The sequence below is a fragment of the Eucyclogobius newberryi genome, unplaced genomic scaffold (assembly GCF_026437365.1).
Source record: "Eucyclogobius newberryi isolate DKJ021-1_F unplaced genomic scaffold, fEucNew1.0.hap1 SCAF_308, whole genome shotgun sequence".
Taxonomy (NCBI): Eukaryota; Metazoa; Chordata; class Actinopteri; order Gobiiformes; family Gobiidae; genus Eucyclogobius; species Eucyclogobius newberryi.
Window position 1 is genome coordinate 76,748 of NW_027315955.1, and position 15,305 is coordinate 92,052.

Genomic DNA, 15,305 nt, shown 5'->3' on the forward strand with positions numbered 1-15,305 from the left:
GATCTAGAACAGGGCTACATCAGGTCTAGAACAGGTCTAGAACTGGTCTACATCAGGTCTAGAACAGGGCTACATCAGGTCTAGAACAGGGCTACATCAGGACTATTGGTCTTGATATGAGACCAGAGTCCGTCCCGGTTTGGCTCGGTTTTTCGTCCGATTTAGACCCGGTTCTGGCCCGAATTCTCTGTGTTCTTTTGTTATTTTGAAGGGCGCGTGCGGGAAGTGCGGTGCGTGCCCGGTGCGTGAGTTTGACGCAGACTTTGTGCGGAAGTGAGTTCAGTCCCGCAGCAGCAGCTCTGACTCTGGCCGTTCCAGAGCGCTCCATCCCGGTCTAAGACTCCGCGGAATCCCCCTGGACATCGGGACCTGCCTCAGCTGACGCGGCCGCAGGGAGCCTCTGATCCGGCCACAGAAGCCACGGTGAGTCGGGGAAAGCACCGGGGAATCACCGGGAGAAGCGGGGCCCGGGCCTGGTCGGGGACAGGCCGCGTGCAGCTGCGGGGACTGCGGGGGCGGCGGGGCTGTGCGGGACGCACGCATGACGAACGCATGACGAACGCATGACGCACGGCACGTACGGCACGTATGGGACGTCATCACGCTCAGTTCGGCTTCCGTGTCAGACCTTTCAGAGTACGAGCTCCTCACGAGCTTCATCACAGTTTGTTTTATTTTATAATGTTCCACAGTGTTGATGCTTCATGATGCTTCATGTTCCACAGTGTTGATGCTTCATGATGCTTCATGTTCCACAGTGTTGATGCTTCATGATGCTTCATGTTCCACAGTGTTGATGCTTCATGATGCTTCATGTTCCACAGTGTTGATGCTTCATGATGCTTCATGTTCCACAGTGTTGATGCTTCATGATGCTTCATGTTCCACAGTGTTGATGCTTCATGATGCTTCATGTTCCACAGTGTTGATGCTTCATGATGCTTCATGTTCCACAGTGTTGTTCCACAGTGTTGATGCTTCATGATGCTTCATGTTCCACAGTGTTGATGCTTCATGATGCTTCATGTTCCACAGTGTTGATGCTTCATGATGCTTCATGTTCCACAGTGTTGATGCTTCATGATGCTTCATGTTCCACAGTGTTGATGCTTCATGATGCTTCATGTTCCACAGTGTTGATGCTTCATGATGCTTCATGTTCCACAGTGTTGATGCTTCATGATGCTTCATGTTCCACAGTGTTGATGCTTCATGATGCTTCATGTTCCACAGTGTTGATGCTTCATGATGCTTCATGTTCCACAGTGTTGATGCTTCATGATGCTTCATGTTCCACAGTGTTGATGCTTCATGATGCTTCATGTTCCACAGTGTTGATGCTTCATGATGCTTCATGTTCCACAGTGTTGATGCTTCATGATGCTTCATGTTCCACAGTGTTGATGCTTCATGATGCTTCATGTTCCACAGTGTTGATGCTTCATGATGCTTCATGTTCCACAGTGTTGATGCTTCATGATGCTTCATGTTCCACAGTGTTGATGCTTCATGATGCTTCATGTTCCACAGTGTTGATGCTTCATGATGCTTCATGTTCCACAGTGTTGATGCTTCATGATGCTTCATGTTCCACAGTGTTGATGCTTCATGATGCTTCATGTTCCACAGTGTTGATGCTTCATGATGCTTCATGTTCCACAGTGTTGATGCTTCATGATGCTTCATGTTCCACAGTGTTGATGCTTCATGATGCTTCATGTTCCACAGTGTTGATGCTTCATGATGCTTCATGTTCCACAGTGTTGATGCTTCATGATGCTTCATGTTCCACAGTGTTGATGCTTCATGATGCTTCATGTTCCACAGTGTTGATGCTTCATGATGCTTCATGTTCCACAGTGTTGATGCTTCATGATGCTTCATGTTCCACAGTGTTGATGCTTCATGATGCTTCATGTTCCACAGTGTTGATGCTTCATGATGCTTCATGTTCCACAGTGTTGATGCTTCATGATGCTTCATGTTCCACAGTGTTGATGCTTCATGATGCTTCATGTTCCACAGTGTTGATGCTTCATGATGCTTCATGTTCCACAGTGTTGATGCTTCATGATGCTTCATGTTCCACAGTGTTGATGCTTCATGATGCTTCATGTTCCACAGTGTTGATGCTTCATGATGCTTCATGTTCCACAGTGTTGATGCTTCATGATGCTTCATGTTCCACAGTGTTGATGCTTCATGATGCTTCATGTTCCACAGTGTTGATGCTTCATGATGCTTCATGTTCCACAGTGTTGATGCTTCATGATGCTTCATGTTCCACAGTGTTGATGCTTCATGATGCTTCATGTTCCACAGTGTTGATGCTTCATGATGCTTCATGTTCCACAGTGTTGATGCTTCATGATGCTTCATGTTCCACAGTGTTGATGCTTCATGATGCTTCATGTTCCACAGTGTTGATGCTTCATGATGCTTCATGTTCCACAGTGTTGATGCTTCATGATGCTTCATGTTCCACAGTGTTGATGCTTCATGATGCTTCATGTTCCACAGTGTTGATGCTTCATGATGCTTCATGTTCCACAGTGTTGATGCTTCATGATGCTTCATGTTCCACAGTGTTGATGCTTCATGATGCTTCATGTTCCACAGTGTTGATGCTTCATGATGCTTCATGTTCCACAGTGTTGATGCTTCATGATGCTTCATGTTCCACAGTGTTGATGCTTCATGATGCTTCATGTTCCACAGTGTTGATGCTTCATGATGCTTCATGTTCCACAGTGTTGATGCTTCATGATGCTTCATGTTCCACAGTGTTGATGCTTCATGATGCTTCATGTTCCACAGTGTTGATGCTTCATGATGCTTCATGTTCCACAGTGTTGATGCTTCATGATGCTTCATGTTCCACAGTGTTGATGCTTCATGATGCTTCATGTTCCACAGTGTTGATGCTTCATGATGCTTCATGTTCCACAGTGTTGATGCTTCATGATGCTTCATGTTCCACAGTGTTGATGCTTCATGATGCTTCATGTTCCACAGTGTTGATGCTTCATGATGCTTCATGTTCCACAGTGTTGATGCTTCATGATGCTTCATGTTCCACAGTGTTGATGCTTCATGATGCTTCATGTTCCACAGTGTTGATGCTTCATGATGCTTCATGTTCCACAGTGTTGATGCTTCATGATGCTTCATGTTCCACAGTGTTGATGCTTCATGATGCTTCATGTTCCACAGTGTTGATGCTTCATGATGCTTCATGTTCCACAGTGTTGATGCTTCATGATGCTTCATGTTCCACAGTGTTGATGCTTCATGATGCTTCATGTTCCACAGTGTTGATGCTTCATGATGCTTCATGTTCCACAGTGTTGATGCTTCATGATGCTTCATGTTCCACAGTGTTGATGCTTCATGATGCTTCATGTTCCACAGTGTTGATGCTTCATGATGCTTCATGTTCCACAGTGTTGATGCTTCATGATGCTTCATGTTCCACAGTGTTGATGCTTCATGATGCTTCATGTTCCACAGTGTTGATGCTTCATGATGCTTCATGTTCCACAGTGTTGATGCTTCATGATGCTTCATGTTCCACAGTGTTGATGCTTCATGATGCTTCATGTTCCACAGTGTTGATGCTTCATGATGCTTCATGTTCCACAGTGTTGATGCTTCATGATGCTTCATGTTCCACAGTGTTGATGCTTCATGATGCTTCATGTTCCACAGTGTTGATGCTTCATGATGCTTCATGTTCCACAGTGTTGATGCTTCATGATGCTTCATGTTCCACAGTGTTGATGCTTCATGATGCTTCATGTTCCACAGTGTTGATGCTTCATGATGCTTCATGTTCCACAGTGTTGATGCTTCATGATGCTTCATGTTCCACAGTGTTGATGCTTCATGATGCTTCATGTTCCACAGTGTTGATGCTTCATGATGCTTCATGTTCCACAGTGTTGATGCTTCATGTTCCACAGTGTTGATGCTTCATGATGCTTCATGTTCCACAGTGTTGATGCTTCATGATGCTTCATGTTCCACAGTGTTGATGCTTCATGATGCTTCATGTTCCACAGTGTTGATGCTTCATGATGCTTCATGTTCCACAGTGTTGATGCTTCATGATGCTTCATGTTCCACAGTGTTGATGCTTCATGATGCTTCATGTTCCACAGTGTTGATGCTTCATGATGCTTCATGTTCCACAGTGTTGATGCTTCATGATGCTTCATGTTCCACAGTGTTGATGCTTCATGATGCTTCATGTTCCACAGTGTTGATGCTTCATGATGCTTCATGTTCCACAGTGTTGATGCTTCATGATGCTTCATGTTCCACAGTGTTGATGCTTCATGATGCTTCATGTTCCACAGTGTTGATGCTTCATGATGCTTCATGTTCCACAGTGTTGATGCTTCATGATGCTTCATGTTCCACAGTCTTCATGTTCCCACAGTGTTGATGCTTCATGATGCTTCATGTTCCACAGTCTTGATGCTTCATGTTCATGTTCCACAGTGTTGATGCTTCATGATGCTTCATGTTCCACAGTGTTGATGCTTCATGATGCTTCATGTTCCACAGTGTTGATGCTTCATGATGCTTCATGTTCCACAGTGTTGATGCTTCATGATGCTTCATGTTCCACAGTGTTTGATGCTTCATGATGCTTCATGTTCCACAGTGTTGATGCTTCATGATGCTTCATGTTCCACAGTGTTGATGCTTCATGTTCCACAGTGTTGATGCTTCATGATGCTTCATGTTCCCACAGTGTTGATGCTTCATGATGCTTCATGTTCCACAGTGTTGATGCTTCATGATGCTTCATGTTCCACAGTGTTGATGCTTCATGATGCTTCATGTTCCACAGTGTTGATGCTTCATGATGCTTCATGTTCCACAGTGTTGATGCTTCATGATGCTTCATGTTCCACAGTGTTGATGCTTCATGATGCTTCATGTTCCACAGTGTTGATGCTTCATGATGCTTCATGTTCCACAGTGTTGATGCTTCATGATGCTTCATGTTCCACAGTGTTGATGCTTCATGATGCTTCATGTTCCACAGTGTTGATGCTTCATGATGCTTCATGTTCCACAGTGTTGATGCTTCATGATGCTTCATGTTCCACAGTGTGTTAGCTTCATGATGCTTCATGTTCCACAGTGTTGATGCTTCATGATGCTTCATGTTCCACAGTGTTGATGCTTCATGATGCTTCATGTTCCACAGTGTTGATGCTTCATGATGCTTCATGTTCCACAGTGTTGATGCTTCATGATGCTTCATGTTCCACAGTGTTGATGCTTCATGATGCTTCATGTTCCACAGTGTTGATGCTTCATGATGCTTCATGTTCCACAGTGTTGATGCTTCATGATGCTTCATGTTCCACAGTGTTGATGCTTCATGATGCTTCATGTTCCACAGTGTTGATGCTTCATGATGCTTCATGTTCCACAGTGTTGATGCTTCATGATGCTTCATGTTCCACAGTGTTGATGCTTCATGATGCTTCATGTTCCACAGTGTTGATGCTTCATGATGCTTCATGTTCCACAGTGTTGATGCTTCATGATGCTTCATGTTCCAACAGTGTTGATGCTTCATGATGCTTCATGTTCCACAGTGTTGATGCTTCATGATGCTTCATGTTCCACAGTGTTTGATGCTTCATGATGCTTCATGTTCCACAGTGTTGATGCTTCATGATGCTTCATGTTCCACAGTGTTGATGCTTCATGATGCTTCATGTTCCACAGTGTTGATGCTTCATGATGCTTCATGTTCCACATTGTTGATGCTTCATGTTCCACAGTGTTGATGCTTCATGATGCTTCATGTTCCACAGTGTTGATGCTTCATGATGCTTCATGTTCCACAGTGTTGATGCTTCATGATGCTTCATGTTCCACAGTGTTGATGCTTCATGATGCTTCATGTTCCACAGTGTTGATGCTTCATGATGCTTCATGTTCCACAGTGTTGATGCTTCATGATGCTTCATGTTCCACAGTGTTGATGCTTCATGATGCTTCATGTTCCACAGTGTTGATGCTTCATGATGCTTCATGTTCCACAGTGTTGATGCTTCATGATGCTTCATGTTCCACAGTGTTGATGCTTCATGATGCTTCATGTTCCACAGTGTTGATGCTTCATGATGCTTCATGTTCCACAGTGTTGATGCTTCATGATGCTTCATGTTCCACAGTGTTGATGCTTCATGATGCTTCATGTTCCACAGTGTTGATGCTTCATGATGCTTCATGTTCCACAGTGTTGATGCTTCATGATGCTTCATGTTCCACAGTGTTGATGCTTCATGATGCTTCATGTTCCACAGTGTTGATGCTTCATGATGCTTCATGTTCCACAGTGTTGATGCTTCATGATGCTTCATGTTCCACAGTGTTGATGCTTCATGATGCTTCATGTTCCACAGTGTTGATGCTTCATGATGCTTCATGTTCCACAGTGTTGATGCTTCATGATGCTTCATGTTCCACAGTGTTGATGCTTCATGATGCTTCATGTTCCACAGTGTTGATGCTTCATGATGCTTCATGTTCCACAGTGTTGATGCTTCATGATGCTTCATGTTCCACAGTGTTGATGCTTCATGATGCTTCATGTTCCACAGTGTTGATGCTTCATGATGCTTCATGTTCCACAGTGTTGATGCTTCATGTTCCACAGTGTTGATGCTTCATGATGCTTCATGTTCCACAGTGTTGATGCTTCATGATGCTTCATGTTCCACAGTGTTGATGCTTCATGATGCTTCATGTTCCACAGTGTTGATGCTTCATGATGCTTCATGTTCCACAGTGTTGATGCTTCATGATGCTTCATGTTCCACAGTGTTGATGCTTCATGATGCTTCATGTTCCACAGTGTTGATGCTTCATGATGCTTCATGTTCCACAGTGTTGATGCTTCATGATGCTTCATGTTCCACAGTGTTGATGCTTCATGATGCTTCATGTTCCACAGTGTTGATGCTTCATGATGCTTCATGTTCCACAGTGTTGATGCTTCATGATGCTTCATGTTCCACAGTGTTGATGCTTCATGATGCTTCATGTTCCACAGTGTTGATGCTTCATGATGCTTCATGTTCCACAGTGTTGATGCTTCATGATGCTTCATGTTCCACAGTGTTGATGCTTCATGATGCTTCATGTTCCACAGTGTTGATGCTTCATGATGCTTCATGTTCCACAGTGTTGATGCTTCATGATGCTTCATGTTCCACAGTGTTGATGCTTCATGATGCTTCATGTTCCACAGTGTTGATGCTTCATGATGCTTCATGTTCCACAGTGTTGATGCTTCATGATGCTTCATGTTCCACAGTGTTGATGCTTCATGATGCTTCATGTTCCACAGTGTTGATGCTTCATGATGCTTCATGTTCCACAGTGTTGATGCTTCATGATGCTTCATGTTCCACAGTGTTGATGCTTCATGATGCTTCATGTTCCACAGTGTTGATGCTTCATGATGCTTCATGTTCCACAGTGTTGATGCTTCATGATGCTTCATGTTCCACAGTGTTGATGCTTCATGATGCTTCATGTTCCACAGTCTTGATGCTTCATGATGCTTCATGTTCCACAGTGTTGATGCTTCATGTTGTTTAACTTTAAAAGAGGAAGTGGAGCAGCCATTGCTGTGTGCGTTTGCCCTGGGGCGGCTGTGACTCATATGGGTGTGTCGTGTTTACCTCAGATGCCCTCCCCTCATGCTGGAGCCCAGAGAGCGACTTTGTCCCTCGTGCAAATAATGTCACAAAATCAAATCTCAGAAAAGCTTTTTCAGGCTCAGACCAAAAAAACACTCAAATGATACAAATAAACAAAAAAGTAAAAAAGTCCAAATCGCTGTAGAATGAGATATTCTAACAGAACTTCAACCAGATGTTAATGTCAGACTAAATGACCCCATCCCCCATGTTAGCCCCGCCCACCCATGTTTACCCCATCCCCCATGTTAGCCCCGCCCACCCATGTTTACCCCACCCCCATGTTAGCCCCGCCCACCCATGTTTACCCCACCCACCCATGTTAACCCCACCCACCCATGTTTACCCCACCCACCCATGTAAACCCCACCCACCCATGTTAACCCCACCCACCCATGTTAACTTTCAGACTGCCAGGAGCACAGGCCGAGGTGGTGGTGTGGCAGTGATCTCCCACTCAAGCGACTCATGAGCCCTAAAACTAACAATGCATTTCACTCATTTGAAAGCCTTATGCTGTCGATCACATGTCCAAATATGAAAAACCAAAAAGGAGTTTTGTTCATAGTTATCTACCGACCCCCTGGTCCCTATTCAGAGTTTTTAACAGAGTTTTCTGACTTTATATCAAACTTAGTGTTAGCCTGGGATAAAATAGTTATAGTTGGAGACTTTAATATCCAGGTGAAGGTGAGTGATGACTCTCTCAGTAATGCCTTCAGCGCCTTGTTAGACAGCATTGGTTTCACTCAGAATGTAAATAAAGCGACTCACACTCTGGATCTTGTCCTAACGTATGGAACAGAGATTAGTGACCTCATTGTCTCCCTCAAAACTCTATATTGTCAGATCATTTCATAATTACATTTCAGTTTATTCTTAAAGATCATCCAGCCAAATATAGTTTGATAGAATGAGTCTTTATCAGAGGATACAGGCTGAGAAATAGATTTTCAAAGTTAGGGGCCAGGGGGGCCCCCTATCTTAAAAAGTTAGGGGTCCCCCAGCAATTTCAGGGGCCCACAAGCGCGCGGCATCGCGGCGTCATAAGAACATATACATTTGTTGTTTTAAACCTTCCCCCAGAGTTGCTGCTTGGGCAGCGGAGCTGAAACTGCAGCTTTATATTTCTGTTCCTAACTGGTCTGACCATAAGTCATTTCAAAGAGGAACGTTTTAAGCCTGGACTTAAATGAAGAGACTGTGTCGCCTCTTTAACATGGACAGGACTCCACCTCCTACTGTGCTTTTAGAGACTCTTGGGACCACCAGAAGGCTCTACCTCCTACTGTGCTTTTAGAGACTCTTGGGACCACCAGAAGGCTCTACCTTCTACTGTGCTTTTAGAGACTCTTAGGACCACCAGAAGGCTCTACCTCCTACTGTGCTTTTAGAGACTCTTGGCACCAGAAGTCCAGCATTGAGAGTGAAGAGCTCTGATTGGATGAGATGGTTCTATAGCATCTTTGAGGTGGGAGGGGCCATGTCATTTATGACTTTGTAAATCAGGAGGAGGAGTTTAAATGTGATTCGAAACTGGACAGGAGCCAGTGAAGAGACTCCAGCACCGGCGTAATGTGTTCTCTTCTTTTAGTTCCTGTTAGTAATCTTGCAGTTGTGATTGTCCCAGATGCCCTCCCCTCATGCAGACCACGTCCTGGAGCAGTTGGACGCTCAGAGAGAGTGGGGGTTCCTCTGTGACGTCCTCGTGTCCATCGGGGACACTCAGTTTCGCGCGCACCGGGCCGTTCTCGCCGCCTGCAGTGCATTCTTCAGGATGCTCTTCATCCAGACGGACTGTAGGGGGCAGCAGAGTGTGGACCTGAGTCACACGGGCCTGAGCGCAACCAGCTTCGACCGAGTACTGCAGTTTATGTACCAGGGCCACGTGAGCGCCACCGACAGGTACTTTTACTGTAGTACTACTACTACTGTAGTACTACTGCTACTATAGTACTACTGCTACTATAGGACTACTGCTACTACAGTACTACTGCTACCATAGTACTACTGCTACTATAGTACTACTGCTACTATAGTACTACTGCTACTATAGTACTACTGCTACTATAGTACTACTGCAACTATAGGACTACTGCTACCATAGTACTACTGCTACTATAGTACTACTGCAACTATAGAACTACTGCTACTATGGTACTACTACTACTACTATAGTACTACTGCTACTATAGTACTACTGCTACCATAGAACTACTGCTACCATAGAACTACTGCTACCATAGAACTACTGCTACTATAGTACTACTGCTACTATAGAACTACTGCTACTATAGAACTACTGCTACCATAGAACTACTGCTACCATAGTACTACTGCTACTATAGAACTACTGCTACCATAGTACTACTGCTACTATAGTACTACTGCTACTATAGTACTACTGCTACCATAGTACTACTGCTACTATAGTACTACTGCTACTATAGTACTACTGCTACTATAGTACTACTGCTACTATAGTACTACTGCAACTATAGAACTACTGCTACTATGGTACTACTACTACTACTATAGTACTACTGCTACTATAGTACTACTGCTACCATAGAACTACTGCTACTATAGTACTACTGCTACTATAGTACTACTGCAACTATAGAACTACTGCTACTATGGTACTACTACTACTACTATAGTACTACTGCTACTATAGTACTACTGCTACCATAGAACTACTGCTACTATAGAACTACTGCTACCATAGAACTACTGCTACCATAGAACTACTGCTACTATAGAACTACTGCTACTATAGTACTACTGCTACTATAGAACTACTGCTACTATAGAACTACTGCTACCATAGAACTACTGCTACCATAGTACTACTGCTACTATAGAACTACTGCTACCATAGTACTACTGCTACCATAGTACTACTGCTACTATAGAACTACTGCTACTATAGAACTACTGCTACTATAGAACTACTGCTACCATAGTACTACTGCTACTATAGAACTACTGCTACTATAGAACTACTGCTACCATAGAACTACTGCTACCATAGTACTACTGCTACTATAGAACTACTGCTACCATAGTACTACTGCTACTATAGAACTACTGCTACCATAGAACTACTGCTACTATAGAACTACTGCTACTATAGAACTACTGCTACTATAGTACTACTGCTACTATAGTACTACTGCTACTATAGTACTACTGCTACTATAGTACTACTGCTACTATAGAACTACTGCTACTATAGTACTACTGCTACTATAGTACTACTGCTACTATAGTACTACTGCTACTATAGAACTACTGCTACTATAGTACTACTGCTACTATAGTACTACTGCTACTGTAGTACTACTACTACTATAGTACTACTGCTACTATAGAACTACTGCTACTATAGTACTACTGCTACTATAGTACTACTGCTACTATAGTACTACTGCTACTATAGAACTACTGCTACTATAGTACTACTGCTACTATAGAACTACTGCTACCATAGAACTACTGCTACCATAGAACTACTGCTACCATAGTACTACTGCTACCATAGTACTACTGCTACCATAGTACTACTACTACTATAGTACTACTGCTACTATAGAACTACTGCTACCATAGTACTACTGCTACTATAGAACTACTGCTACTATAGAACTACTGCTACTATAGTACTACTGCTACCATAGTACTACTGCTACTATAGAACTACTGCTACTATAGTACTACTGCTACTATAGTACTACTGCTACCATAGTACTACTGCTACTATAGAACTACTGCTACTATAGAACTACTGCTACTATAGTACTACTGCTACTATAGTACTACTGCTACCATAGTACTACTGCTACTATAGAACTACTGCTACTATAGTACTACTGCTACTATAGTACTACTGCTACCATAGTACTACTGCTACTATAGAACTACTGCTACTATAGTACTACTGCTACTATAGTACTACTGCTACTACAGTACTACTGCTACCATAGTACTACTGCTACTATAGTACTACTGCTACTATAGTACTACTGCTACTATAGAACTACTGCTACTATAGTACTACTGCTACTGTAGTACTACTGCTACTATAGAACTACTGCTACTATAGAACTACTGCTACTATAGTACTACTGCTACTATAGTACTACTGCTACCATAGTACTACTGCTACTGTAGAACTACTGCTACCATAGAACTACTGCTACCATAGAACTACTGCTACCATAGAACTACTGCTACCATAGTACTACTGCTACCATAGTACTACTACTACTATAGTACTACTGCTACTATAGAACTACTGCTACCATAGTACTACTGCTACTATAGTACTACTGCTACTATAGAACTACTGCTACCATAGAACTACTGCTACCATAGTACTACTGCTACTATAGTACTACTGCTACTACAGTACTACTGCTACCATAGTACTACTGCTACTATAGTACTACTGCTACTATAGTACTACTGCTACTACAGTACTACTGCTACTATAGAACTACTGCTACCATAGTACTACTGCTACTATAGGACCTTCTCGTTCTTCTCACCTTCTCGTTCTTCTCGTTCTTCTCGTTCTTCTCACCTTCTCGTTCTTCTCGTTCTTCTCGTTCTTCTCACCTTCTCGTTCTTCTCGTTCTTCTCGTTCTTCTCGTTCTTCTCGTTCTTCTCGTTCTTCTCACCTTCTCGTTCTTCTCGTTCTTCTCGTTCTTCTCGTTCTTCTCACCTTCTCGTTCTTCTCGTTCCCTCTGGAGCCTGGACCTGGAGGAGTTGAAGTCTTCCATGCAGCAGCTGCAGATGTACTTCATCCCTGAGACTCTGGAGGAACTGAACCGAGTCCAGGCTCCAAACTCTGGGACTAAACTCATGTTTGGAGTGAGGATGTTCCCTGCCAAACCCGGACCAGAGACCAGAGCGGGTCCAGAGACCAGACTCGGACCTGAGACCAGAGCGGGTCCAGAGACCAGACTCGGACCTGAGACCAGCAGCTCCACCGGGAACAGGTGACTTCAGGTTCTTAAAGTGTCTCTTCAGAAGCCCTCAAAGATGTGCTGTGGGTTTGTTTGTTTTCATCATGGGAAATAGTGGGCCTCCTTTAGAGCCTTCACGTTCATCTTCACTGTAGGACTCTGTAGGACTCTGTAGGACTCTGTAGGACTCTGTAGTTCAAGGGTCAGAGTTCACAGTTTAAAGCTTTAAAGCGTTCCTCGCTCTCATCACGTCCATGTCAGTCACTGTCTGATGCTTTGGGATCGAATGTTTACCAATCAGATCATCGATATCTGACCTTTTCAGTTCTACTTTTACAACACACTTTCTGTGGCGACAGAATTTACTCAGAGGTCAAGGGTCAGAGGTCAGGGGTCAGGTTTATGGTTCATCCCTGTAATCATTGGCTCTGACGACGACTGACGACGACTGACGACGACGACTGACGACAACTGACGACGACTGACGGCGACTGACTACGACGACTGACAACGACTGACTACGACGACTGACAACGACTGACTACGACTACTGACAACGACTGACTACGACGACTGACGACGACTGACGACAACTGACGACGACTGACGACGACTGACGACGACTGACGACGACTGACGACGACGACTGACTACGACGACGACTGACAACGACTGACTACGACGACTGACAACGACTGACTACGACGACTGACAACGACTGACTACGACGACTGACGACGACGACGACTGACGACAACTGACGACAACTGACGACGACTGACGACGACCGACGACGACTGACTACGACGACAACTGACGACGACTGACGGCGACTGACTACGACGACTGACAACGACTGACTACGACGACTGACGACGACGACGACTGACGACGACTGACGGCGACTGACGACGACTGACGACGACTGACGACGACTGACTACGACGACTGACGACGACTGACGGCGACTGACGACGACTGACGACGACTGACTACGACGACGACTGACGACGACTGACGACGACTGACTACCACGACTGACTACGACGACGACGACTGACGACGACTGACGACGACTGACTACCACGACTGACGACGATGACGACTGACTACGACGACGACTGACTACCACGACTGACGACGATGACGACTGACTACGACGACGACTGACTACGACTGACGACGTTTGACGACGACGACTGACTACGACTGACGACGACTGACTACGACGACTGACGACGACGACTGACTACGACTGACGACGACTGACTACGACGACTGACGACGACAACTGACGACGACTGACGACGACTGACGACGACTGACGACGACGACTGACGACGACGACTGACGGCGACTGACGGCAACGACTGACGGCGACTGACGACGACTGACGGCAACTGACGACGACGACTGACGGCGACTGACGACGACTGACGACGACTGACGACGACTGACGGCGACTGGCGACGACTGACGACGACTGACGATGATTGACGACGACGACTGACGGCGACTGACGGCGACGACTGACGGCGACTGACGACGACTGACTACGACGACTGACGACGGCTGACGACGATGACTGGCGGCGACTGACGGCGACGACTGACGACGACTGACGACTGACTACGACGACTGACGACGACGACTGACGACGACTGACGACGACGACTGACGGCGACTGACGGCGACGACTGACGGCGACTGACGACGACTGACGGCAACTGACGACGACGACTGACGGCGACTGACGACGACTGACGGCGACGACTGACGACGACGACGACTGACGGCGACTGACGACGTCTGACTACGACGACTGACGGCGACGACTGACGGCGACTGACGGCGACGACTGACGACGACTGACGACTGACTACGACGACTGACGACGACGACTGACGGCGACTGACGGCGACTGACGACGACTGACGACGACTGACGACGACTGACGACGACGACTGACGACGACGACTGACGGCGACGACTGACGGCGACGACTGACGGCGACTGACTACGACGACTGACGACTGACGACGACTGCCGACGACTGACGGCGACGACTGACGGCGACTGACGACGACGACTGACGGCGACTGACGACGACTGACGACGACTGACGGCGACTGACGACGATTGACGACGACGACTGACGGCGACTGACGGCGACGACTGACGGCGACTGACGACGACTGACTACGACGACTGACGACGGCTGACGACGATGACTGGCGGCGACTGACGGCGACGACTGACGACGACTGACTACGACGACTGACGACGGCGACTGACGGCGACGACTGACGGCGACTGACGACGACTGACGGCGACTGACGACGACTGACGACGGCGACTGACGGCGACGACTGACGGCGACTGACGACGACTGACGGCGACTGACGACGACTGACGACGACTGACGGCGACTGACGACGACTGACGGCGACTGACGGCGACGACTGACGACGACGACGACTGACGGCGACTGACGACGTCTGACTACGACGACTGACGGCGACGACTGACGGCGACTGACGGCGACGACTGACGACGACTGACGACTGACTACGACGACTGACGACGACGACTGACGGCG

At 46.0% G+C, this 15,305-nt stretch overlaps 1 protein-coding gene across 1 annotated transcript; it reads left to right on the forward strand.

Moving 5' to 3' along the window:
* The first annotated feature begins 243 nt into the window (after nt 1-243).
* LOC140374735 (zinc finger and BTB domain-containing protein 1-like) lies at nt 244-12,773 on the forward strand. Its single transcript, XM_072461732.1, has 3 exons — nt 244-423; nt 9,367-9,641; nt 12,491-12,773. The coding sequence occupies exons 2-3, from the start codon at nt 9,367-9,369 to the stop codon at nt 12,741-12,743; spliced, it is 528 nt and encodes a 175-aa protein (XP_072317833.1). The 5' UTR covers nt 244-423; the 3' UTR covers nt 12,744-12,773.
* The last annotated feature ends 2,532 nt before the right edge of the window (nt 12,774-15,305 follow it).

Coding starts and splice junctions, on each gene's coding strand:
- LOC140374735 (XM_072461732.1), top strand. CDS start 9,367: ATGCCCTCCCCTCATGCAGACCACGTCCTGGAGCAGTTGGACGCTCAG. Junction 9,642..12,490: donor CACGTGAGCGCCACCGACAG/GTACTTTTACTG, acceptor TTCCCTCTGGAG/CCTGGACCTGGAGGAGTTGA.